We start from the raw sequence: 25,442 nt of genomic DNA on the forward strand, positions 1-25,442 counted from the left end.
GGAACTCGGCACAGTTGGCATAAAAACGCATTCGACTCCCCCCTCCCCCCCGCGCGATGGCACCGCCCCGTCCAAAGCCGCCGCTTTCGGGACCACGATCCTGAAGACTCAATCTGTAAGTTCCATGTCTGCCAAGCTTATGCGACAAATGGACGAGGGGCTCTGGCTAACAATTTTTCTTGTTTCTCATTTATAGCAAGATCCCTGCCGCAACCTGCAGCCCCCAAGGTGGATTGGCATCGCAACCGCCCGCTACTACATCATCCTGCAGCCGTCTTTGTCCTGCTCTTTTCTCCTGCGACTCGTCGCACGTCAAGTTCATCCAGTCGACCAGCCACCTCCGGTCCAGGGACCATTGACGGACTACGGACAACGGAGGAGAATTGGCCTGTCGCCAAGTCCCCGTCGCCAGTCGCCAGTCACCAGTCACCATCGGCCCATTAGTTATTATAGTCACCCCACCATCCTCACCATCGACTCAAGTCCGGTCCCTTTCCGCAATGGCTCCTCCATCCTCATCGTCGTCCTCTGCTTCTCCGTCTTCGCCTTCTTCATCTTCCTCGCTCGCCAGAATAAACAACATTGCAAACCACATCTCGCCCGCCATGGCCTTTGCAACTAGCTTCCCCGCCGATGCCGTGCCACAGGCCCCCGAGGATCCTCTCTTTGGCCTTGCACGCGCTTACAAGGCTGACCAGAGCTCCCGCAAGGTCGATCTGGTACGTGCCACGGGACAGGGAGGGTGCTTTTGCGTGTCACACAATGTCGAGCAGCAGCAACAGCAGCTTTCAAGCTTACTTTTCTAGCTTGGCACCGCTCCTGCTACGAATGCTGAATGCTAACGCTGTGCAAATAGGGAATTGGCGCTTACCGTGACGATAATGCTAAGCCCTGGGTTCTCCCCGTTGTCAAGAAGGTTCGTGGTGACTGGCGGGCCAGTGGGCCGTGACGAAGCTATCATGGACCCCATGCCCAACACCGATGGCCGGCCCACGGCTCCCCGCATGCGTCACAAACTCACCACCATTGCTCATGGGCTAACCAACACCCGCCGCTCTATCAGGCTGATGAAATTCTCCGAAACAACCCCGAGTTGAACCACGAATATGCCCCGATTGCCGGCATTGCCGACTTCACCTCCAAGGCCGCCGAGTTGATTCTCGGTGCCGACTCCCCGGCCCTCAAGGAGAAACGGGCCACTTCAATGCAGACCATCTCCGGCACCGGCGCCGTCCATCTTGGTGCCCTCTTCCTCGCCAAGTTCTACAGGGGCAACAGGACCGTCTACCTGTCCAACCCGACCTGGGCTAACCACAAGCAAATCTTTGGAAACGTTGGCCTCCAGTTTGCCGAGTACCCTTACTTCTCCAAGAAGACCAACGGCCTGGACTTGTAGGGCATGAAGGCTGCCATCCAGGCTGCTCCCGACCGTTCCATAATCCTGTTGCACCCTTGCGCCCATAACCCGACCGGTGTCGACCCTACCCTCGACCAGTGGAAGGAGCTTGCTGCTATTATCGCTCAAAAGAAGCATTTCCCCTTCTTCGACTGTGCTTACCAGGGCTTTGCTTCTGGCAATCTCGCCCAGGATGCCGCCGCTATCCGCTACTTTATTGAGCAAGGATTCGAGACCGTCGTTTGCCAGAGTTTCGCCAAGAACTTTGGCCTCTATGGCGAGCGAGCCGGATGCTTCCACTTCGTGACCAGCCCCGGACCTGACGCCAGCACCACCATCTCCCGTATCGGCTCCCAATTGGCCATTCTCCAGAGATCCGAAATCTCCAACCCTCCCCTGTATGGCGCCCGTATTGCTGCTACCGTCCTGAACGACCCCAAGCTCTTTGCTGAGTGGGAGGACAACCTGAAGACCATGTCCGGCCGCATCATCACCATGCGCAACGAGCTACGCTCAAGACTTGAGAAACTCGGCACCCCGGGAACGTGGAACCACATCACCGACCAGATTGGCATGTTCAGCTTCACTGGTCTGTCAGAGGCCCAGGTTCTCAAGCTCCGCGAGGACTACCACATCTACATGACTAAGAACGGCCGTATCTCCATGGCCGGCTTAAATTCGAAAAATATTGACCTCGTGGCCAGTGCAATTGACAGTGTCGTGAGAGAGGTACAGTAAAAGTAGGACATGAATTCACGTGGATGAAGGGAAAGGGAGGAAGCCATGGTTTTTGTGTTTACATGTAGCACGTTCCATTTGTACAAGGGGGCCAAGAGCTGGAACACCCGGTCTGTGTACTAGAATTATAGAGACTTGAATGGATGAACTGGGTAGTAGTGATGAAGGTTTCGCGGCATGGACAAGAATGGTCCATGTGACGGAACACGCTGTGACTAAATTTAAGAAACCAACCTTGCCGTGAGCCCGACATGAAATCCTGCAATTTAACATGCGCATTCAGAAAGTACCCCAACCATGGTACACGGGACGAAGTTGTTGGCAAACCAAAAGTTGTGTGGTCTAGCTGATTTCACCATGTCCACTAGGCGTCTCACCCACTGTGCTGCAAAAGAAACTGTGACTTTGTGCAAGACCAATTTCATTATAACTAAATGCAAAGAAACCGGTGGTCAGAATGGCCAAATAATAAACTACAATACAGCACAAAGAAAGACGCAGCTGGGTTAATACGCGTCATTTGTTTATAAATCACAGCCAAAAAAACTATAAAAAAACTCAACTTCACTTTGCCTACCCTTGACAAAGTCATGAAACCTCCTCAGCCGCGCCACTTCACTCAACACACCACCCAAGTAAACACCGCCATCGGTTTGCAAAATCAGCACAATAACCCATGGCCCAAAAAAATGCCGCGCAAACTCCCCTGGAAAACGAAACCCGAGGACTCACCGCCCACCACGACCAAGAAGCAAAGTCCTCGTCCTGAATCCTCCGCCCCTCCGCTTACTTGGTCTCGTCGCCCCCTGGAGCAAGGTACCTCTCCGTGCCACCCGACAGAGTCCCATCACGTAAAAAGAGCTAATTAGGGGACAAAAAAAAAAAGGTGCCAGTAGGGTACGTAGTCCGTCTACATCGCCGCCTCCAGAGCCGCCAGCCCAGCAGTAAGCTCCCGTTTATATGCCCGCATCTCGCGTCCATCAGCTCATACTTGGGGGTCGGGTAGGTTCATGATTGCCGGGCCGGCGGGCGACGATAGATACCGCATGGTGGAGGACGAGCTGCTGGCCACGGCGGGCCTGTTCACCGCGCACCTCCACCGCGCCGAGTACACGCGCCTGAAGAGGCTCGCGGCGGCGCAGAACGCGGCGGCGATCCGCGAGATTGAGCGGCCGGTGGTGCCTGGGCCGGCGACGGCGACGGCCACGCGGCGCAGGGGGCTTGCTTCGCGGACGGCGCGGAGGCGAGGGCTGGGGCGCGGCGACGGCGAGGGGCCCTGGGTGGGAAGCAGCCTGCAGGGCTTGATGGAGACGCCGCGCGGCGAGGATGCGAGCTTGGCCGGCGTCGGGGCCAGGTTGGGAGGAGGAGGAGGAGGTTTGGGGGCGACGTCGCGGCCGCGAGCGGCTGTGGTTTCCGCCTGTCCGCCGGCCGAGGTTGGGGGGAGGAGGGATGGCGAGGCGTCGTCTTCTGCTGGGGCGGGCGCAGGACGGGGTCGGGTTGAGGCGGTGCAGGGTGAGGGTGAGGATGATGAGGACGATCCTTTTGGCGTGAGGCAGAGGCGGGTGAGGCGGGAGAAGTCGAGGGAGCAGATGGCGAGGAGGACGGGTGAGCGGGAGACGCAGACGCCCACGAAGCTGGAGAGGGACATGATACCTCGCTTCTTTTGAGATGGGGACGGCAAAGCCTTACCAACTTACGGTTATGAATGTGGGTTACGAAAAATACACGACTTGGAATACCCATGTATGCGGACAAAGAAGGCCCAGCAAAAACGCCAACGTTAATTTAATTCATTATTGCCTTTTCCTTCTTCACCCTTCAGCCACTTCTATCAAGAGTCGTGCATTGTGAGCTCGTCAAAGTCGTCTAGCAACTCGTCCATGTTAACCTGCGGAACGCCGTCATCCTCGTCTTCTTCTGTTTCCGCAACACTCATCTCCTCCTCGGCTCTCTTCTCGTTTTTGTATAGAGCCATGGCGGCACGCAGCTCCTCATCCTCTTCCACATCCCGCAGGAACTGCTCATACTCGCGATCCATGCGATCTTGATCGGCCTTCTTGGGTAGCAGCTCGCCCTCGTCCTTGTCCATACGCCTGAGCTTCCAGTTGCGGCGGCGGTTCTTCCGGCGACGCGGGTAGTGCTTCTTGACTAGGACCACGTCAGGGATGGTGGAAGAGTACTGTGTTGGACTCTTCGATGGCCTCGTACTCGGCGTTATTGAACATGGTGCCTGTAAGGAGGTACCCCATGGCCGAGTCGCCAGGTTGGAGTAAGTTGCCCAAGTGTGTTCTCGTGAAGTAAGTCCTGTCGTTGACGCCGAGGTCCGATGCTCTGGCGACGGTGGCTTCGGAGAGGACCCATTTTCCTCTTCGGGTGTTGGTGGGCTCGATGTCCATAATGATGAATTCTACTAATTCGTGGGCATCGGCGAGCGATCTGAAGGGGGCGCGCCAGTATATCGGCGAGGCAATATCGGCGGTCTGGAGGGTCTGGGGGTCCATCAGATAGACCGAAGTCCCAATCTTGTGGCACAGGACGAGGGGTGAGATATTGCCGGATTGCTTGGCCAGCTTGATGGGCATGGCAACCAAGTCGTCTCTGCAAATGGGCACAATCTCGGCTGAATAAGAAAACTTGTACGACTTTTTGGATGTGTGGACATCCTGAGAAATGAGCTCCTGGGATGCCTTGACAGTGACGGGTACAACAGAGTTCAGAAAGTCAATAAACTTTTCGGCCTGGTTCTTCTGCGAGAAGAAGAAATCAATCCCGTCCTTGGCCTCCTTGATATTGAGAGTCTCTCTGTGGGCGTTGTGTTTCATCATGAGTTGTTCCAGAAACAAGAATGTTCTCTTGTGCAAGACCTTTTGTCGCACCTGCACACACGCCCTCCAGACGTTGGCAGTATATGACTTGGCGCACTCGGGGCACTGCTGGGTCGCCACCACGTATACAACTTCAAAACTCTGCTGGAGCAAGACGCCATCCTGGACGGCATCCTGGATCGTCAGCTTGACCTTTATTCTTCGAGAGTGCGGTTCCGTCCAGACAAAGCTTGCGTCAACAATGCGGACTTTATGGAGACCTCGTAGTTTCTTGAGACACAGGGCCAGCAGCTCGCGGGATTCGGGCATGGCCACAATCCAACTGGTCGGTGGGAGCAGCCATCGATCGCAGTCTCGGCAGAAGTTGAGTGTCGCTTCGCGCTGGATGCCTTGGGAGATGTCGACGGTGAGTTTGACGCAGTTGAAGCAGAGGGCGCCAGGTGGCAGTCGTTCCGTCAATAGGGGCACCGCAGTTGCAGCAGAGAATACTTGGCACAGATATTAAGTTAGTCATTCGTCTAAAGAGGCGATTTCCTCCCACAGAACCGACTAAAGAAAAACCAGGGGAATAAAAAAAAGGGAATAAATAGGCGGCAGAACTTACGTCGCGGCTGTCTGTTGTGTCGCCGCCCCAAGAGGGACGGGAGCGTCATCAAGATCCATCGACATCTTCAACGGCCAAGATTAGACGTCGGATGAGGATGAAGGTTTGGTTGAAGTGAGATTGACGCCCAGTTCAGGTAGACTGGGACCAGCAGCAGACGACTTGTCTCGGTGGTGACTCGCTGGGGTCGAGAAAAATATTTGCCCCGCTGCTTGATAAGCGTCTGAAGAATCTTATCGACGGCGGGGGCGAGAACCGCCAGAAGAAGTCTGGTAGGAAGTTGCACGGGAAGCCTGTGGGCCAATAGCACCAACCGAAATCGAGACTGGCATGGACAAACTGACGGGACATTCACGTGGATCAAACCAAAAGCTGAATTATACGTACCTTGTGAATCGAGGCTACTGTTAAATACTTGTCAGGCCAACAATACTCATACATTTCACCGTGCTTGATCACTTAATCTGCGACTCGAGTAACTTGCAAGTATCCAATATCTTATCCTGCCAGTCAATACAACGCTATGCGAATACACACAAGATAAAAATCCATGGCAACGAATCCCTTAGAAAATCTTGCTCAAAACTCTCGTGACGCTCTCTGGCTGATCCAGTGCCCCCTTGTCATCCCTTTTCACCTGTTTTACCTGTCTAAACGACCGCTCACCCTGTCGTACAGGCTCCTCCTCCACGTCGGCAGCCTTCCTCTTCTTCGCCTTGGCCTGCATACCCTCCAACATCTTGGCTCTCTCCACGTTCCTAACAAATTCCTTGTTCTCCTTGGTAGATTTGCTAATCTCGGCTCTCATGCGGCTTGTCCTCTCTGCGTTCTCGGTAGTAATTTGTTCCGTCAAATTATGCCACTTGAAACCCTTCAGATACACCAAGTTCCAGATGTCGTCGCGGAAAAAAGATCCCTTCTTGCCACCAATATTGTGTCCGTTTAATAATTCGCATGCAGCCTTTGCTTCCTTCTTCTTAACGAACTCGACCCATCCCTCGGTAAATAGCACTCTCTTGTTGCCACCGGCACGCTTTCGCCTGGCGCGGACAGTGGGATCCTCGGGTGCCAGGAATACCCGATTTAACTTTCCATATGGCGATAGTAAAGATCGCAGGGCAGAAGGCTTCATCCCCGGCGGTATGCGGGACATGTATACCACGCCAGATTTCTTAATGGCCTCTTCAGAAGCGACGAGGTTCTTTTTTGTCAAGGGTTTGCTAATGTCGGGGAGGCCCGTCTCTAGCTTGGGTAATTCTTTTCGAGATGTTGATTTGACCTTCTTGGCCTGTTTTGAGGAATCACCTTCCTGTCCATCCTGGTCGATTGAACCTTGGTCATCGCTGGCACTTCGGTCGATGTCGCTACCATAATCTTCTTCATCACTGTCAAACCGGCGCCGTTTTGTACTGCGACGGCCTTTTGTTATTTCATCGTCGGAGTTGTAGTTGTCGATTTGGTCATCGTCGCTTTCGGGAGCATCCAGGAACTTGTTCCTCTTTTCTGAGGCCATTCTGGCTGTGGTTGTGCCGGCAGGACGAACTTGTCGTTGCAAGCTGTTTGGGAATGTCAATCGAGCAGGAAAAAGTTGCAGTCGAAGCAACGATAAGATGAGAGGCTGCACTGAGTGTAAGTGGGGCGTGTTTATTGGCTGGAGAATAGACGCCCAGTAATATCTCCTGGGCTAGCGAGTGTAGTGGCTTTAGGTGCAACTGCTCACAGCTGCAGGTGGTGAGCCCCGCTGTCGTCAACTGGTCTTCTTTCCACAAGCGCTAGGCTGAAGTCAACATTTGCAGTGGCTTATCCCCGCCAGGGGACAAGACTTTGAACGGCGCGCTTACACCTCAAGTGCTCGTACGCTGTAGTTACCCCGCTCATAATGACTATCTGCGTTCCTTGACAGGAGACAAGATGCTGCAATGCCCCAAGTCTTTGCCGCGGCGGGGCCTGGCTTCTTATTACTGATGGAGCCGAATTCGGTGCGCGCCCCTACCGCTCCTACGCGGCTATCAGACGCTGCTCATGCCATCATCATGGTGGTGGCAAGCTGCCCTGATTGAAGCTCCTCCGTTTGGATGTCTTCCATGTTGTAGGGTGACGTGGGGCGCTCGAATTGTTAACTGGTGTGCAAATGCGGTTGAGATCATGGTCGAGCGTGTTTGCCCACTTTATCTACGTCGACATCTCCTCACCTTGGGGAGCCGTCCACAACCTCGAATCAACCACAACATCTTGGGCGACGGCTCTCTGGTACAAGCAGGAAATTTGCTCCAAATTGGCTAACCAACACCACTTGCCAAAATGTCCGTCGAAGTAATCAACACCATCTCCCCAAATACCAACGAGGCTATCATAACTCGAAATGGAGTCTCCGCCGCGGACCTTGATCTGATGCCCAAGGTCGCCACCGAGGCGTTTCAGAGCTTCCGCAAGACTACCCTCAAGGAGCGACAGGACATTGTTAATAAATTCCTCAAGGAGCTTTCCAGCCACGAGGCTGAGCTTGCGGAGGAATTGACTGTCCAGATGGGTCGTCCCATTGCTTTCACTGGCAAGGAAATTGCAACGGCTGTCAAACGCGCCGAATACCTGCTTAAGATTAGCGACGAGGCCCTCAAGGACACGGCAGGCGAACCAGAAAAAGGCTTCACGCGCTTCATTCGCAAGTTGCCTGTCGGACCGGTGCTCATAATCTTTGCCTGGAATGTAGGTGCTTCACAGCTTGCGGCGGAACCTGCAGCCGTAGAATTTGGCAAGCACTAACGGTGTCTCAGTATCCCTACCTTATTCTCGTTAACTCCCTCATCCCCGCAATCTTGGCTGGAAACACGGTAATTCTCAAGCCATCTCCCCAAACTCCCACCATCGTGGAGCACGTCGCCCAATTCTTTGCGACTGCTGGGCTGCCGGAGGGGGTCCTTCAATACTTCCACTGCGGTTCACCGAGTGTCATGGAACCCTTAATCCGGGACCCTAGAATTGCCCACGTGTGCTTCACTGGCTCTGTGGCCGGCGGTCTGGCTGTTCAAAAGGCTGCTTCTGACCGTATTGTGAATGTTGGGCTGGAACTGGGTGGCAAGGACCCTGCCTACATCCGAGACGACGTAGATGTTGCCTGGGCTGCCGAGGAGATAGTCGACGGAGCTGTCTTCAACTCCGGCCAGAGCTGCTGCTCGCTTGAGAGAGTGTACGTTGACGAAAAAATCCACGATGCCTTTATCGAGAGCGTGCAAAAGGTGCTTCAGGGTTACAAGTTGGGCGATCCATTTGACAAGACGACTCATGTTGGACCCGTCATTTCCAAGCGTTCCAAACAGACAATTGAGTCACACATCAAGGACGCCTTAGACAAAGGCGCCAAGGATGCTACGCCAGACAACGAGAGCTTCAGTAACCCGCCACCCAAAGGCAACTTTGTGAAACCTACGTTGCTGACTGGGGTGGACCACACAATGACTGTTATGACTGAGGAGACATTTGGCCCAGTAATTCCGGTGATGAAGGTCAAGAGCGATAGCGAGGCCATCAAGCTTATGAACGATAGTGAATTCGGCCTCACTGCTAGCATCTGGACCAAAGACACGGAAAAGGGATACGAGTTGGCAGAAGATGTGGAGGCGGGTACTGTGTTTGTGAACCGTTGTGATTATCCCAGTCCTGTGAGTAATCCCTGGCAACAAAGCGCGGTGCTGGCAAAAGAGTGAATCTCATCTGGATTCCATTGTTTTAGTTGCTGACTGAAGACACTAGGATCTCGCTTGGACAGGGTTCAAGAACTCTGGCAAGGGCCAGACATTGGGGCGATTTGGTTTTGAGCAATTTGTTAAATTCAAGAGCTTCCACATCAAGAGCTATCCGCAATAAGCAGCTTCCACCGTGCCGGTGCGTCAGCGGATTGGCTGGTGTGACTTGAGACTTACCTCAGTTACTCTACTCGGCGGCCTTTGCGCGCAAGACATGGGCGTCTGTCGGAGCGACTGAGCTGTTTTGGGCACCGAGGCCGGGATGGTAACTAACGCTAGGAAGCATTGGAAGACTGCCTTTTAGAACAAGGGCTCACTCGGGCACCAGGTCGGGAAAGGGGGGCGTGTTAAATTGGGCTTCGATCAGACGATTAGCGAGATCTCCCTTGAAGTAGCGACTGGTGGGAGACCCCTGTCCATGGTATTGGCAACTAGTAGTATTGTTCCTCATTGCTGAATGCTGGGGTGCATGGTGCGGTAGATGACTAGACTCTCGGAATATGGGACCCGATCCGCGCGGGGACCAGAGCTATAGTGTTCGCAAAGCAGTTTCGGAAATTGACAACAAGCTTGTGAAAAGTAAATGCTTCGAGCACGGCAACAGTCAATGAGTATCTCTCTGCACTCAGCTGGCTCTGCTCAGACGAGAGGCGAAGGTGTCGTCTACGATTTGGTTGACGGCTGAGAAGTCGCTCGCGTCCCCTGCATTCACCACCAAAAAAATTCAGACACGGTCAATCTCGTCAATCTCATACAGCCAAGAGACGGTTTTGGGCGCCGATATTGGTCAGAATTGTCATTTTCCCCGAGAAATGGCGGTACCAATACGCTTGGCATGCTGTCAAAGCCAAGGAAGCGTTCCGGGGCCCTAACACAAACTCGTCGGCAAGCCGGGGCGGATTTCGCTAGTAGTCGATGTGCGCATGTAGATCACAACGAGTCTCGACGTGCCTGTGGACATTGTGGGCATTGTGCAAATTGAGTCTGGCAAGTCGTATGAGGCTATGTAGTATGTATCCTTGGGTGTTTAAAACTGTCCCACCTGTAAACCGTGACATTGACTCGCTAAGGGAGTAAGACAGGCTCGCCACGCAAGGGAGGATGATAAAAGTTGCTAGTGTTCTGCCTGAGAAAAGTGGTGGAGTTGGATTCTGATATTATCCGCGGCGTTGGTCACCAGAATATTGAATGGATCAATGCTTACGGCGGCTGGGGGCTCGCGGACGCCATCGACCGAAGCAGAGGCGTGAGGCGTGAGGCATAGGCTGACCGAGGGCTGGGTAGGATGGATAGATATACATGGTATTATTGACCGACCGGGCCAACGCATTACATCATCTACAGCTCAGCATGGAAGATGATGAAGCAGGCGGTGGCCATCGATGCGGGCCATCTGCTGCCCTGCTGCTTGCAGTGTTGCCGGGTGGATCATTTTGATACGCATCGCAGCCGGGATTAAATTGCCAGCACGGTTGCCTTCATTACGTACGGAGTACTAGTAGTAAAATGCCCACCCAGCTGAAAGCCCCGAACACCCGCTCCGGCGGTCTGGAAACAAAAAAAAAAAAGCACTTCACTGTCTGTGCCAACTGATAAATCGAGTCTTGGTCGGCGGTGGTTACAGGAAAGATATCAAGGCCGAGGATGTTGACCCGGTAGTTAGCTAGGGAACAATGCAGATGGAGATCCATGTCAGCCCATTTACCCGTGATGATGCCAGATTAAAATCACGAGGGAGAAGCTGCCATGTCACGTCAAGACCCTTGCTTGCCCGTCTGATAGCCTGTGGATGCGCGAATCCTGCAGATTGTATGTACTACTACTATGTATGTACGTAGATTGTTCAGCCTCATGTCGGGTGTTAAAAAAAAAAGCAAAAGACGACGCCGTGCGGTGCTGCACCGACCCGGCCCCATGTGTTGGTTGGGCCACGAATGCTTTTTTATTGTTTCTCCCTGCGCATCTGTCATTAATCATGGTTGGCGTGAGCGGCATCGGAGAATACGAGCAACAGAAATGAACCAAGGCAGTTGTAGTAAAATAGGCCAAAAAGCATTCCAGCCAGCTCCGGGGTTCTTCTCGAACAATACGAGGCTGATAATAGCCGGTGGCATTCCAACAGCGTCAGCCACGCGGTCCGCCCCATCGGAGTTCAACTTTGCCTCGTTGGGCTTCCAATATTTTTTGCGCATTCACGCTGCATAATGGCTGGGCCAGCAAGAACTGTGCCAACCATGTTCCCTGTTCGTTTTGTTTTGTTTGTCGGCGTCTGCTTCACTTTTTGGCTCCCGTAAGCCCCGCCCAATTTCAGATCAATTGATCATCGCTGGGGTTGTGACCACACACCCAATCTCTTTTCTCATCTCGGAGCGGAAGCCGACCCGACAACTTGTTTAGGTTTGACAATCAACAACGTCACCAGGAAAAAAGACGCGTATTGTATTATGCAAATAGAGAACAAGCAGAAGGTGAAAAAAAAAAAAAGAATAAGCAACAGGCATCCCCTCCATTGTTTTGGTTACGCGGGAGACATGCTGCCCTGCCAATAATCCCACCAGCATGGTTCCGGTTCCTTGTTTTGCAGAGCTTCCTGCAAGGCACGCACCTGCCAATTTATGAAGATGCTGCACGACCCCTTCTTTCCTAATTCAGCCCGACCAAGCCCGGCAGGGTCGTGGCACCACTGCGTCAGTTAAGGAGACGAGGATGCATTCTTCGCTCGGGTTTGGCACCAATGCAAGACCCTTGACGTTGTGTCACACTAGATACATTGCATACTACCTACCACCACTAGGCACGTCAGGCGCATCACGTACGTCAGGTACACCACGCCTGACGGCACCGAGCCAAAGGCGACGCCGTCGTTAGTAGACGACGACAACCTTTTGGTCCATTTTTTCCCGAGTCCAAACGTGAGCCATCGAGAGTTGATCCTTCCAGTATTGTGCCAGCCCCCAACGAGGCTGTGAGGCTCCAAGGCTTCAAGGTTTCATGTCTTGGACTTTTGCTCGCCCTTTCGTCAAAAATTCGCCATTGGCTCCGCGCCATTGGGTCAGCATCCTAAAGGTTTTTCTTTCTCACTGCCACCCCCGGGTGTCTCTGTTCCCGAACCTGGATTCGAATCTCACACGCCTCTCACCCCCCGGCTTCCTCCAGTTTCTAAACGCCAGTCTTGGGGAAACACCTTTCGGAGTCTTCTCGTGAATATGCTCCCTTGCGCATGCTTGTATCGGAAGACATTTCAGACCCGCCCCTTCGAAACACGATGGCTATACGATACGCAGAGCAAATCCCATCTTAAATATAACACCATCCTTCCCCTCCGTCTCTATCTCCATCCTCATCACCTCCTCAAAGTCCTCTCCAGACTTCCACTCTTTACTCACTTCCATAATTCCGCTTGACGGGCCTGTAGCCAAGTTAGCGTGCCACTCTTTTTGAACATCTACACCAAACAAACGAAAATATTGTCTTCTCGACTTCGCTCGCTTGTCATTTCATCATTCAGCACCCCAAGTTGAACATTGCTCTTTCACCTTCGACACTTTTATACTCTTTTTAATTATCGAACGCCATTATTACATTCTGTCTTTATTTTCTTTCTCCTCCTCTCGCGTCGACATTCTTCTAGATTGCTCTCTTCCAGGTCTCTCGGATTACGAAAACACCACATCACAAATCAAACCTTGTTACAGCTTATCAGAGTCGACAATATAAAGAAGAAAAAATAGCAAATAAAAGCACGTCTTGGAACAACATAGACCATCGGTTGGATTTTTGGCCCCCCCCCCCCCCCCCCCCCCCCCCCCCCCCGGAGGCTGGAATCGATTATTTGGAATTCGACATCATTTCCCACCTAACATTATATCATCTAATAATCTCGACATTTCTCACAAACGCACGGCAGCCACGGTCCTTAACATTTGGTTTTTCGGGAAGATCGACCGCGGAACGTTCATATGCACGTCAAGAACAACTTCGTCATGCTTTACACACGTCTTCAGAGCCTGCTTCGGGATCGGAGAAGAGCGCGACGGGACATTGAGATTGTAGGTTCTTTGCCTCATGCTGCCAGAAGAATAATTTTATTCAGTGTATAGCTAACAATTTAGTCTGCTCCTTTTGACCTGAAGCTCGAACCCGCCACCCTCCCCGGCGTTTCTCAAGAAGAGTACGTAATCCATTTAACTTGTGAAACTGTTTGGAAGCCATTAGACTAACAAGATGAAGAATATCCATCCTCCGAGAGAAAGCAGCCGCCTCGCGCATCGGTGTCCTCGAACTTCGTCCCGAATCCCCATCCGAGTACCACAAGATGTGTCGCCCGTCTCCACGACTTCGTGCCGTGAAGCCTGCTACTATGGAGATCGATACACGTCCCCTATGGTATTAGGCGAATTGAGTTATTTGATTATTTGATTTGTGTCAACGATGACACGTGTACCAACATTTTCTTTTGTGTCGTGGCTGGTTCTTAGCAAGGTTATATCGATTGTTTTTCTTGAATAAAGATATGGAAAGCACCAGAAGACAGCATGGCGTAGACAGGACACCTTTTTAATGGGAGAATATTATTAGAATTGGCTTAGTGAGGGAGGCAGCGGTGTTCCTTGGAGTTGATGTATTGTAACATGGGTAATGTGCTTGGTTCTGGCAACGGGCAAATCGAAAAGGTTTCTTTTTTTTTTGTTCATCTCTGGACCGTGTTCAAACTGCGAGCTGAAATTTATCTGTTCTTTCTAATCCTTATCATGGATCTCTATCCATCCAGAGTAAACGTCTAGATTCTCACATCTCACTCCTTCCATCTCACCCCTTACATCCAACAAGCGAACCTTGGAGCCCTTCTCCCGACTCCATTCGGCAACCCTCTCCTCCACACGCCTCTTGGTCTCCTCATCATCCTTCATCAGCAGAGCGAGAGCGTCAAAGCCCCCCGCCCCAGGGACGACACCACCGTACACACCCTCAAGAGCACTCAACACGTCCAACAACTCCGTCTGGGATTCGGGCTCAATGGGCACGTCGCTCAGCTTGCCCATCTCGCGAATCAACTCCCTGACCTTGCCCACGGCGGTCGGAATGTCAGCCACGTTTCCGTCTCTCAACTTGGCGGCCAGGTCCTCGTTTCGCGCCTGGAGCTCGTCCCACAACCTGATCGACACGTCGGCGTCTCTGCCTCTCCACGCCAGCACCTTCTTTACCATGCCCACCGTCCGGCTCCCACAGTCGACGTCACACATGCGCAGTGCCACGCCCTCGGGCACGCGCAGCCCGTCCGTCAGCACCTCCACGTCCCAAGCCACGCCGTCCACCACCGACACGAGCTTCTCAGCGAAGCCGGGCGACCCCGCCTCGGGCAGCTGGCCCAGCACACCGGGCGAGAACCTCCTGTACAGACACGACCCGTACACGGCGGCCGCAACGTCAAACCCCGACCCGACCTTGCCCTGGGCCGCGCAGTGCGCCGCCTGCGCGAGATTGTGCAGCCGGCGCTTGCCCGGCGCCGACGTGATGTCCAGCAGCCTCCACGGGAGGTAGTGGCTCAGCAGCGCCGCCGTAAGAGCCGTCACCAGCGCGGCGGACGATCCCAACCCCGTCTTGTTGGCTCCGCCCAGCGGCACCGTGAACCTGGCGAAGCGTCCCGGCTCGCCGCTCCTCGGCGTAGACTGAGAATAGTAGTCGTTGTCAGCTAGGATGATGAGCCGAGCCGGCCTGAGGCTGTGGTCTGACGAGACCCGGCTCATGAGGCGGTGGATGTACGTGAGCACATAGCTGAGCGTCGTCTCTACAAACGGGTTTTTGCAAATGACAGAACCCCTATGTTGAAAATAAACAGAAGAAGAAGCCAGTCAGCATGGTCGTCGTCGTCGCTCACGGCCCTCCCCTCATCGTCTGGGAAGGACAGGGCAGGGTTAAGGCCACTCACACTTGCAACTGCGTGACCTGGATGCCTCCCCCCTCGGGCGCCAAGTGGTACCCGTATCGCCACTGCGCATCCAGAAACTGCGGGCTGTCCACCATGATCTCGTTCAGCTGGACGCCTTGGCTCGTGTGAATCTCCCCCGCGACGACGTTGATCCTGGCGCTGAGGCCAAACACGAGACCCGTGTGCCTCCTGTCGAGCACGAGGTAGCCTCCTGCGAGGAGGACCTTGCCGGGCGCCGAGACGGCCACGGTGGGATTCTTGCTTGCCATGGGGCCTCCTTTTTTCTTTTTTCTTTTTCCTTTATTATTTTTTTTTTTTTGGGCGTCCGGCTGCCTGGGAGGCCGAGTATACGAAGCTTGGCTTTTGCGCGCTAAACGAGGGGAGCTAGTGAGGGGTGTTTGTAGTTGGCGATGCTGGGGAGAGAAATTCTTCGACAAGCCCAGCCCGGTCAACGACTTCTAGAAGCCGTTGAAATTAGAGCAATTCAGAGCTTTCGAGCTTCTGAGAGCTAGGACAAAAGGAACTAAGACGTCACAGATCTTTCGTCATGTACGAATGCGGCATGGTCGGTAAACTCAGTTCGTATCGGAAAGTTATCAAGGTATTATCATCAAATCATGGTGGGCAACTGGTGGGTGGGTGGGGCATCGTATCACAGTGTGTGATTCACACTTTGACATCTATTCATACAGTACGTAGAAGAAGTACATTACCTCCCAGCACCAATTCTCCTCCCATCACATAAACCAGACATATGATAGACTAGCGGTAAACGTTATTTGGCATCAGGCATTAGATCTTTTTTATTATCCGGTCTATATAATACAAGCAACAGGATCACGTCCTTACTCTATCGTAGCCCCTTAATTCCTGCATGCCATGATGACCGCACTCCCCTTCCCGTTGCCCCTTGGCATTGACCCATATGCTGCTTCTCAAATGGCTTTTTATCATGCCCGAGTGGAGATGTTGTCTATAAGTGGGTGACCGCCCACGGAATCCAATGCCATTCATACCTTTGCACGCCCAGCCTATCCAGAGGCCGCTCTCTTTTAGTAAGACCTGAAACGCCATGCCGAAATGACACAAGAAACAGAAACCAATATGTAATCAAAAACAGGCAATTGAGCCTCATATTAACAACAGCGACACCCCATAACACCCCTCAACAAATGCAATAGGGTATCAAAACAAGAGGCTCATCAAACAAAGGAAATGCCACCCTCAATAAACCCATGTCGAAAGTCAAAGCAAAACAGCTTTACACAACAGGGGCCTCCCGGCCACCGCCAAGGAGTTCCAAGACCTTGTTCACCACAGCACTGGGATAGCCACGAGTACGCATCTCTGAGACAACAGTCTCGGCCTGGTCGCGCTGTTCAACGGCCAAGTAGGCCCGCGTCATGGCTTCGTAAGTGCTTGGCTCCCGCTTCTCACGAACCACAGCATCATAGATTTCACGGGCTTTGCTAATGTTCTTCTGGGCAGCCCAGCCATGAATCAAGGTGTTGGCAATGTACGGTGTAAGTTCAACCCGGTTCTGTCGCATCTGGGCAAGGAGAGGCTCGGTATCGGCAACCTGGTGGTTGGCAACCATGGATTCAAAGAGTGCCTGGTACAAGCTTGCATTAACAGGCACCAACGATTCGCGGACAACAGAGTCGAATAGCTTCCTAGCCCCGTCAATATCGTGCAGTACACAACCGCGGGCGTGAATGAGTGAAGAGTAGTGGACAGGTTCCAGGTTGGCCGGAAGCACGAATCAACTCCAAGACCTTCTCAGCGGCGGGCATGTCGACGGGTTCCAATGTAGCATGAGTGTCAATAAGAAGCTTAAAAGTATGAGAAGTAGGAGCAATGCCCTTAGCCTTCATGCGATCGTAGTAGGCAAGTACCTTGATCTTATCGCGCTTAGTAGTGAGAAAGAATTGCATCATACTATTATATGGCGCAGGACGCGCCTTGTAGTTAGGCATCGCCTCCATCTCGTCGAACAGTTCCTCAGCGAACTTCTCGTCGCTTACACGGCACAGGGCGTTAACAATGGTTCCGTATGTAACCGAAGTGGGCTTGATTCCTGAAGCCCTCATCTCAGCAAAGTAGAACAGGCAATCGTCGATACGGCGAGCCTTGCCCAACTTGCCAATGAGAGCATTATAGAGGAAAGAGCTCGGCTCGACACCCTCAGACTTGGCCCTGTGAAATATTTGCACAGCTGCGGAAGCTTCGTCAAAAGTCCTGGTGGAGTCCTTCAAGGTCGTAATGTAGAGGCCGTAAGTATTTGCAGACGGAGCGGCGCCCATTTCCAAGAGCTCCTGGTGGTACTGTTCGGCGCGGCCACGGTTGCCCAAGGTCAAGCAAGCAGCGACCATGGCATCGAGAATAGAGAACCAGCCGTATCGAACAACAGCGTACTGAGCCAGCAAAGGCATGTCTGTTCGAGCCATGGCGAAAATTTCGTGACACAACTCCATCTTGCCATCTCGAGCGGCCGCAGAAATCAGCTTTGCATAGGTGATGTAGCGAGGATGACGACCAGCACGGCGAATGTTGCGGAAACGTCCAAGAGCGTCGTTCAAGCGAGAGCCCTTTCGCCCGTGGCCACCTTCAAGGTCCTCAGCAATGAGAGAAGAGCCCTTGAAATCCGTGTTGTGCGCATAGGGGTCAAAAGTATCTTCAAAATTAGCAACAGAAGGTGTTGGCATAAAGGGAGTGCCATTGTGCGTTTGGGACGCAATCTCACGAGGATCGGTGAGGCCACGGCGTTCCATATAACGACGGATGAAGTCAACGCCCTCATCGATCTCTTCACCTAATTCAGCTTCCGAAGCACGAATTCTCTCAAACATCATCTCAGATTGAGCCAGACCCTCAGCGACCTGTCCGGATCCAATCAAGGCCACAGCATACATCACAGTGGGCTCAATGAAGTCAACAGTAGCCTTGACTTCGGGGTTGTTGAGCGCATGCCAGTACTTGGTAGCGGCAGCAACGTCGCCACCTCGGATACTCATGGCCAAAAGGGCCGTAGTAGGTGTGACGAGGGCCTGCGGGTCAGCTACGATATTGGCGTACGCCTCAGTAGCAGTCAGGCTGTCGTCGTGGTCCGCTGCGACAGTGGCAATTCGAATCATGGCCTGGGACTGTGACTCAGCTTCAACAGACTGAGCCCATTGGAAGGCTTCTTGGTAAATGCCCCGAGAAATGAAGCCCTTGACAAACCCGGTGCTGACCAACGCATCCTTGATGTCCTTCGCACGAACGCCATACTCCCTGACGATTTTCTCGAAGAACTTCATAGCACCTTCGATCTTGTCAGAGACGACATAAGCGTTGATCACAGCCGCATATACCTCGGAGTCGACGCGGTCATGCAGAGTAGTTTCGCCTCCGTCTTGGGCCACAGCCAGGCTACGGTACTCGTTGTAGCACTCAACGGCACTGACTAGGTCACCGCGCTCAGCAAAGGCGCTGATCATGGTAGGGAAAATGGAGGCAAATGGCACCGTCTTTGTGGACTCCATGTGCTCAAAAAGTCGAAGCATGTCAGAAACACGGCCAGACTCGGCACAGGCGGAGATCAACTGGTGATACGTCTCAGAGGAGTACATGGCCGCATCAACATCCACCGACGAGTTGAACAGCTTCAGGGCAAGATCAAGTCTATCGTCTTCACAAAGAATGGCATGTTCGAGCTCGTGGGAAGCGAGCATGAACTTGCCAGGCTCGTCCATGCCACCAAATCGTTGACGCTTGTCCTCCAGGGCGGCCTTCATCTTAGACACCTCCACAGATCGAGAGGCCAACAGACCAACAAGGATATCGTATGTATCACTGTCAGGAGAAATTCGTCGACGAACCATGTCCGCATAGACATCGAGTGCCTTGGATACGACTTCGATCTTCTTGCTGGGAATATGAATGGCAGCTACCAGCAGGGCATTGTATGCGCTGGCGATGGGCTTAACACCAGTGGCCAGCATGGCCTCAAATACGGCAGGAATCTCGGCATATCTTCCAGCTGCCGACAGCTTGAATAGGTGGTCAGCGTAAGACTGGGACTGACGGTCGACATCGGGCGACGAAGTGCGAGATATAGCTGGAGACTTAGATCTCCGGCCAGCAGGTGTTCCAGCTCGAGACAGAGGTACCGAAGAAGACTGCCCGACAGCAGGCGCATTTTCAGCGGCCTCCAGGAGCTTCCGCGCTTCAAGCTCTCTCTCAAGAGCGGCGTCAATGTGTGCGAGAGCAGCCTCGTCTTCGGCAGAAATAGCCGAGTGAGTTTCCGATGCGGCGAGAGCCTCTGCCTCAGCGACATCCGCATCCTCACTTTGGAGGACGGTGGCGGCGCTAGGCTTCCACTCAATCTGTTTTGGGAACTCAAACTGAGTCCATTCCTTGTCAAGCTCGCCACTAGCTTGGTGTTTTTGCAAGGCCTCAAAGTAGGCGTCTAACGGCAAATGGGTATGCGCATTTTTGTGGTCGGAAGCGCCTCCGTTGAGATCCTTGTGGAAAGTCGAATGAAACTGGAGGGCAGAAAGGCCGAGTCTGTTGGTATGTCGACGCCCAAAGACTGGGCGGTTCTGCGCATTGAGAACGTGTGGATGAGTAGCAGCTACGAAAGACTGAGCGTAGCCATGGGTTGTGATGGACTTTGCGACAGTAGATCCTTGACGGATGAAATTCGAGTACAACGAGGAATAGATGGTGGGCATTTAGATTACACCTGGGGGGGGAGAAGACTGTTTTTGGGTGTCAGCAGAACAGGCTCTTTTCCCTTGTAGGGCTCGATATGTATCGCCTCAGGTCCGAGGGAGAAAGACAAGTCGAGTTGTAGCGAAAAACAGGATGAGAGTTGTGCCCGCGGGTACAACGGGATTCAGGTACAGGGCAGGGTTCTTCGAGGAAGTACGTACGGTGAGATTAAATAAATACGTCGATTGCAGGTTCATTTGACAGCTATCTTGCCGTCAAACGAACGCGCGGTCCAGGTGAAGAGAAAATGATGAGAGCTTTGAAATTAAGAAAAGGTAAGGAAGGAAGAGAAAGAATGCCAATAGCAAAAACGAGGTGCAAAAATTTGGCCGTGGATGGTGCAGGCAGATTCTGATACGTATGAGTAATAGGTGGGATTGGAGGAAATGGCGTGGGCGATGAAGAGCGAAGTACCGTGTAGTTAAGAGGTACGGGTGTGGGGATGCCCTTGGGAAGGAGGGAGGGCGTTTCCATTTCTGAAGGTGGGACTAGCTAGAGAAGGATACGGAAGAGCAGGGGGGAGCCACTGAGCGCCCTCCTGAGCGCCCGTCAGCCTGTCAACTGGACGAGGACTTCGTCTGTGCACAAGTGCTCCAAATGCCGCACCCTCTCAAGTGCTTTTGCCTGGAAGTTTACGGGCAGGGCTGCGTGCTGAGGTGCAGACACTAGTAGATGGTAGTGGTGGGTGTGCAGCTCCCTCGGTTGACGATTCGGCCTCTGGCGTGTTGATTGATGGCATCATCCATTTTACATACAAGAGCGGTTGTATGCTTCCAAGTTTGTAATGTCGTGCATATACGGAGTGCTGCTAGTACCAACCACTTTGCTCCGGACATGCTTACGTACTTTACCCAAGATTTGACCCGCCAGAGCCCGTTGAAAACGGGTCAATGTAGCAGGGCGACGGACAACAAGCCATGACCCAGAAATACTATACGAATAATATCGTCTTAAAAAACCCCTGTGTATCCAATAACTTTGCTGTCGACCAATATACATAATTTTCCTACCTCATGTTCTCACATGGATTCGCGCCAGGAAGCATCAACGTTCGCAGCTGTTTCAAATATTATTGTCTAGCGCGGGTAGCAAAGTTTGATACGGAGTAGCGAGTACTAGTCCAACACGCCCTACTCGGTCTGGAAAAGATGTACTCCATACATGGCCCGGCCGATGCGAAGCACACGGTTGAACGGCAGCCCGAATGCCAGCTTCGGGCAGATTGATTACAGACGCAGTCGCAAGGCCATGTTGTCCTCATCAAGCCGCGCACGCGACAGCGGCCAGGCTGCCAGGCATCTTGCGTGGGCGCCGACGCTGATGGATGACGAACATGATGTTAGCCGGAGAGCCACCTGTGCCACCACCACCATGGCGCAGGGCAAAATCTCTCTCGTCTCCATTGCGCCGCATCCACACCATCGAGAAGAAACCGGCCTTGGTCGCATGCGAGTCCCTGCCCTTGGTGGAGGCCATGGAAGAAGCCGGGAAGCCTAGCGGCCGCCTGTCAGCCTGTCGGGTCGCATCCGATGGAAGCCCATGGCATCTTGAGCCTGGGTCAAAAAAGTCCAAGCCCAATTTTTGGGAAAATTCTAAGCGGGCCCTTTTTCGCCCTCACCACTCTAATTTCACGTAAATGTCATGCACAGGGGGCAAAAGGAGCAGGGCAATCTCGTCGTGGCTTCCAGAAAGGGAGTACAGAGAAACTGCGGGCAAACAGGTCTGGCAGGATACCAATAACATCAATTACTGTTTGTTACTACTCAGTGCTAGGTAATGGGACGTCAACGGGTCTGGTCTGGTCTGGTTCAGTACTATTTTGTAGCCTCTATGAAAACTCACACACATCACCCACTAGCGGCGGTGACTCAGTGGCACATGCAACGCCCAGCTGCCCTGAAACTGTCAGCGCCAGCAGCCTCCAGGGCCCTATTACATACCAGACTTGACTCCATGAGTACTGACGCAAGTGCCCACCTAACCAGACCTTTGGGACCCTCTAAGTAAGTACCTGTAGGTAGGTGCCCAGTATCCAGACGCCCTGTAGTCTAGCGGGCCATATCTTCATCTCTCCAATCCCCAGCTTCTTCTGCCAATTTTTAGCCGTCACATGGCCTTTGGCACGATAATCTCCCGCCAGACACTCGGATGCCCCGGAGACCTCAGGATGCCAGGCTAACGTCAAGCATTTTCCACTTCCTCTCTTCAATGCTGCGTTCTCCTTTCTGCCTGAGCCTGCGGATCGCCGAGCCTCGCATCTCTCGGTCTTTTCAGAAGCCCGGCCCCGAAACGCCAGGTCCAGTCAGTCAACTGTCAATTGGGTCTGGAATTTGGTATGCATGAAGCCCGTTCCCGAGAAAATTCGGATTTAGGCCAACATCAAGGAATCAAACCATGAGACGCGACAAGGGCAGTTTGGATCACCCCGCAACATCAGATATGATTGTGTTCTCCAGGTCTTGTCTTCAATTAAGAATAAACTGACAATGCCCAAGTACTAGGTCGCTGTACCTAGGGTAGCTTAGGTACCTAGGTAGCTGCCTAGACGTGTGTACTGTACAAAGGTTTGCAGCATCCATGTAACCTTGCCGTGTGAATGAAAAAGATTTCGATCCATGCCCGCCGTGTCCATGCTCTTGGGTCAAACCTGCATTGAATACTTGGCATCTAGATTGCCGGCCCGTCCAAATCGAACCGCGCAGACCATCTTGGTGGTGTATATTATCAATCTACTACTACCTCTTAAGTAGCTAGTAGGTACTTTAGTTAAGATCCTATGCTCATGCCGTCTTGCCTTACCGTCTAACTACTAGTAGACCCTACCTAGGTACCTAGGTAGGTAGGGTCTAGTAGATGGTCACGCACGCAGGCGGCCGGGATGGTTTCCCTTATCTTATCGATAAGACCGATAACGTTTTCCAAAGGAAAAAAAAAAACCAAAATCGCGACACCAATTGACGGCGGTCTGATGGTGAAGATCCAGCCCCAGCCCCACCATTATCAACAATTGAACTACGAACAGCTATCAATCATGGCAGATGATGGTATGCTTTTGAATTTTGAGCTGGGCTCTGGGCCTCTCCAGACCCAGATCAAATACAAAGGCGGCCGATGGCGGGACAGGAAGCGCGCTGAGAGGAGCGCAAACCCACGGCACTCCTGTCCCTCCTCCGACAAAACGCAAGACGACAGCTTCCGATCTTCAAAAAGACAAAGAGTCAATCGCGACACATCAGGAAATCATCCAAGCTACAGATCAGCCTCTCGATATGATCGATCTGGCCACGGTGCTACAGAAAACGATAGTTCCGATCAGCGCAAGTCCGACCCCACGGCCAAGGGCAATCGCCAGGTTATTTCGCGCCTCTTTTCCTTCAATCCAGCCCAGACGACCGAAAATACAAAAGAAGAAGAAGAATGGAAAGCACCACAACCCACCAATGCGCCACTCACCGATGTTGCCAATTTTGGTTCACTGACCCTCTCTACTCGACTTGTCGATGCGTTGGCCAAGATGAACCTCGAACGTCCTACCGCCATTCAACAAAAAGTCATCCCGCATATGCTGTCCAATAATGGCGACGCCTTTGTACAAGCCGAAACTGGTTCCGGAAAGACATTTTCTTATCTCCTCCCCATACTGCATCGAGTCCTGATGCTCAGCAGTCAAGGCGACGGCAAACAAATACATCGAGATTCCGGCATTTTTGCAATCGTCGTCTCACCTACCCGAGAGCTTGCGAAGCAAACACATACCGTCCTCGAGCAGCTTATCAGACCCTTTCCATGGCTGGTATCGACCGCAATCACTGGTGGGGAGTCCAAAAAGGCCGAAAAAGCCAGGATCAGAAAGGGTGTCAACTTTCTGGTTGCTACACCCGGACGCCTGGCTGATCACATTGACAACACAAAGGCTCTGAATATGGGCACTGTCCGCTGGCTTATTCTGGACGAGGGTGACCGGTTGATGGATTTGGGCTTTGAGGAAGATTTGAAGAAGACCATTGATGCTCTCAAGAAAGTCTCCGTCGCCAAAACCACTGAGAACGGAACATCTCTTGAGAGTCTGCCCGAGAGGCGAGTCACAGTGCTGTGCTCAGCTACCATGAAGATGAACGTTCAAAAGCTGGGAGAAATGAGTCTTGCTGATGCAACGTTCTTGGCCACCGAAAAGAGCGACGACGACAAAATCAACGAGGACGTTGTTCACAAAGCCCCGGCCCAATTACACCAAACGTACATTATTGTTCCTTCTAAGCTTCGTCTAGTGACACTCACGTCATACCTTAAATCGGTCTTCTCCAGGCGCGGGCGCACTATGAAGGCCATTGTCTTTATGTCATGCGCTGACACCGTCGATTTCCATTACGAAATGCTTCGCGACCCCACCGAGACAGAGTTGCCAGCAGCTTCCCAAAAGGACAAGGAGCTACTTGAGAAGACAGTCTCCAAGGCTGCGTACATCACGTCGCCCGCAAGCCCAGACGTCATTTTGCATAGGATGCATGGCTCGCTATCTCAACCGATCCGGACAGCAACCCTGAAATCGTTCTCCGCCTGCAAGTCACCGTCCCTGCTCATCACCACCGACGTGTCTTCTCGAGGCTTAGATATCCCATCGGTTGATTTGGTCATTGAGTACGATCCAGCATTCAGTTTCGCCGACCACATTCACCGCGTGGGACGAACAGCCCGCGCCGGCAGACCTGGCGACGCCACGCTCTTCCTCCTCCCCGGGACCGAAGAAGGCTACATTGAGCTCCTCAAATCCTCGACCCCTCTCTCATCCCAATCATATGAGGGCATTCTCAAGACGGGCTTAATGAACAAGCTTGAGTTCCCTGTCGAAACGTCCGCCACACCAACAGACGGCCAATCATACCACGATAAAGCTGAATCACTACAACTTCATTTTGAACAGCGCCTCATCAACGACAACAAACGCCTGGAGCTCGCACGCAACGGCTTCAAGTCTCACATCAGAGCATACGCAACACATGTCCGTGAAGAACGAGTCTACTTTGACATCACGCAGCTCCACCTGGGGCACGTCGCGAAAAGCTTCGGCCTCCGCGATCCCCCCGGCGGCATAGGCGCGGGTATCGATCGCAAAGCCAACAAGAAGAAGGGCTCAGCCAATCCCAAGGATCGCCACTCTTCCTCCAAGGGCGACGACACTTCATCAGCGGCTGTGGATCAGAGGCCAGCCATGGATATTATTAAGCAGAAGAGCATGATGTTGATGAGTGGCGCCGCAGATGAATTCAACATTGGTTAAGTTGAGCATCGCCTTTCCAAACCAAGAAGAAAAAAAATATAGGGGATTGATTTTCACATGTAAATGCATTTAGTTCTTGTTGGCGTAGCGAAAAGTCCAAAGCTGTCTTTTTTCCTTTTTTTCCGTCTCCTGAATAGTATATGCAGTATCACATGAGATCCCCCGTTGACCCCA

At 52.7% G+C, this 25,442-nt stretch overlaps 11 protein-coding genes across 11 annotated transcripts; 6 read left to right on the forward strand and 5 right to left on the reverse strand.

The window, feature by feature from the left end:
• Nucleotides 1-605: 605 nt before the first annotated feature.
• aat2_1 (Aspartate aminotransferase, cytoplasmic) lies at nt 606-1,396 on the forward strand (the record flags this gene model as incomplete). Its single annotated transcript, XM_007808816.2, has 3 exons — nt 606-719; nt 857-916; nt 1,064-1,396. The coding sequence occupies 3 exons, from the start codon at nt 606-608 to the stop codon at nt 1,394-1,396; spliced, it is 507 nt and encodes a 168-aa protein (XP_007807007.2).
• Nucleotides 1,397-1,399: 3 nt separating this feature from the next.
• aat2_2 (Aspartate aminotransferase, cytoplasmic) lies at nt 1,400-2,134 on the forward strand (the record flags this gene model as incomplete). Its single annotated transcript, XM_066117031.1, has 1 exon — nt 1,400-2,134. The coding sequence occupies one exon, from the start codon at nt 1,400-1,402 to the stop codon at nt 2,132-2,134; it is 735 nt and encodes a 244-aa protein (XP_065978919.1).
• Nucleotides 2,135-2,724: 590 nt separating this feature from the next.
• J3458_001982 (uncharacterized protein) lies at nt 2,725-3,801 on the forward strand (the record flags this gene model as incomplete). The annotated part of the gene is made up of 3 exons (XM_066117032.1): nt 2,725-2,950; nt 3,021-3,078; nt 3,141-3,801. 3 exons carry the CDS (start codon nt 2,725-2,727, stop codon nt 3,799-3,801), a joined length of 945 nt encoding a protein of 314 aa, XP_065978920.1.
• A 164-nt stretch (nt 3,802-3,965) lies between these two features.
• NMD3_1 (ribosome-binding protein) lies at nt 3,966-4,223 on the reverse strand (the record flags this gene model as incomplete). The annotated part of the gene is made up of 1 exon (XM_066117033.1): nt 3,966-4,223. One exon carries the CDS (start codon nt 4,221-4,223, stop codon nt 3,966-3,968), a length of 258 nt encoding a protein of 85 aa, XP_065978921.1.
• Nucleotides 4,224-4,293: 70 nt separating this feature from the next.
• NMD3_2 (ribosome-binding protein) lies at nt 4,294-5,612 on the reverse strand (the record flags this gene model as incomplete). Its single annotated transcript, XM_007808818.2, has 2 exons — nt 4,294-5,447; nt 5,564-5,612. 2 exons carry the CDS (start codon nt 5,610-5,612, stop codon nt 4,294-4,296), a joined length of 1,203 nt encoding a protein of 400 aa, XP_007807009.2.
• A 516-nt stretch (nt 5,613-6,128) lies between these two features.
• Nucleotides 6,129-7,076, reverse strand: ESF2 (RNA-binding ATPase activator esf2; the record flags this gene model as incomplete). Its single annotated transcript, XM_007808819.2, has 1 exon — nt 6,129-7,076. One exon carries the CDS (start codon nt 7,074-7,076, stop codon nt 6,129-6,131), a length of 948 nt encoding a protein of 315 aa, XP_007807010.2.
• Nucleotides 7,077-7,864: 788 nt separating this feature from the next.
• On the forward strand, nt 7,865-9,427 carry J3458_001986 (uncharacterized protein; the record flags this gene model as incomplete). The annotated part of the gene is made up of 3 exons (XM_007808820.2): nt 7,865-8,269; nt 8,338-9,222; nt 9,314-9,427. 3 exons carry the CDS (start codon nt 7,865-7,867, stop codon nt 9,425-9,427), a joined length of 1,404 nt encoding a protein of 467 aa, XP_007807011.1.
• Nucleotides 9,428-12,118: 2,691 nt separating this feature from the next.
• Nucleotides 12,119-14,009, forward strand: J3458_001987 (uncharacterized protein). Its single transcript, XM_007808821.2, has 3 exons — nt 12,119-13,355; nt 13,419-13,477; nt 13,537-14,009. The coding sequence occupies exons 1-3, from the start codon at nt 13,266-13,268 to the stop codon at nt 13,697-13,699; spliced, it is 312 nt and encodes a 103-aa protein (XP_007807012.2). The 5' UTR covers nt 12,119-13,265; the 3' UTR covers nt 13,700-14,009.
• Nucleotides 13,998-15,814, reverse strand: ERG8 (phosphomevalonate kinase). Its single transcript, XM_066117034.1, has 2 exons — nt 15,236-15,814; nt 13,998-15,126 (listed from the first exon to the last, which is right to left on the reverse strand). Exons 1-2 carry the CDS (start codon nt 15,502-15,504, stop codon nt 14,046-14,048), a joined length of 1,350 nt encoding a protein of 449 aa, XP_065978922.1. The 5' UTR covers nt 15,505-15,814; the 3' UTR covers nt 13,998-14,045.
• A 202-nt stretch (nt 15,815-16,016) lies between these two features.
• J3458_001989 (uncharacterized protein) lies at nt 16,017-20,720 on the reverse strand. Its single transcript, XM_007808823.2, has one exon. It carries the CDS (start codon nt 19,948-19,950, stop codon nt 16,918-16,920), a length of 3,033 nt encoding a protein of 1,010 aa, XP_007807014.2. The 5' UTR covers nt 19,951-20,720; the 3' UTR covers nt 16,017-16,917.
• Nucleotides 20,721-22,967: 2,247 nt separating this feature from the next.
• Nucleotides 22,968-25,437, forward strand: DBP7 (ATP-dependent RNA helicase dbp7). The gene has a single exon (XM_007808825.2). The coding sequence runs from the start codon at nt 23,022-23,024 to the stop codon at nt 25,266-25,268; it is 2,247 nt and encodes a 748-aa protein (XP_007807016.2). The 5' UTR covers nt 22,968-23,021; the 3' UTR covers nt 25,269-25,437.
• The last annotated feature ends 5 nt before the right edge of the window (nt 25,438-25,442 follow it).

Source organism: Metarhizium acridum (assembly GCF_019434415.1).
Source record: "Metarhizium acridum strain ARSEF 324 chromosome Unknown scaffold_1, whole genome shotgun sequence".
NCBI lineage: Eukaryota > Fungi > Ascomycota > Sordariomycetes > Hypocreales > Clavicipitaceae > Metarhizium > Metarhizium acridum.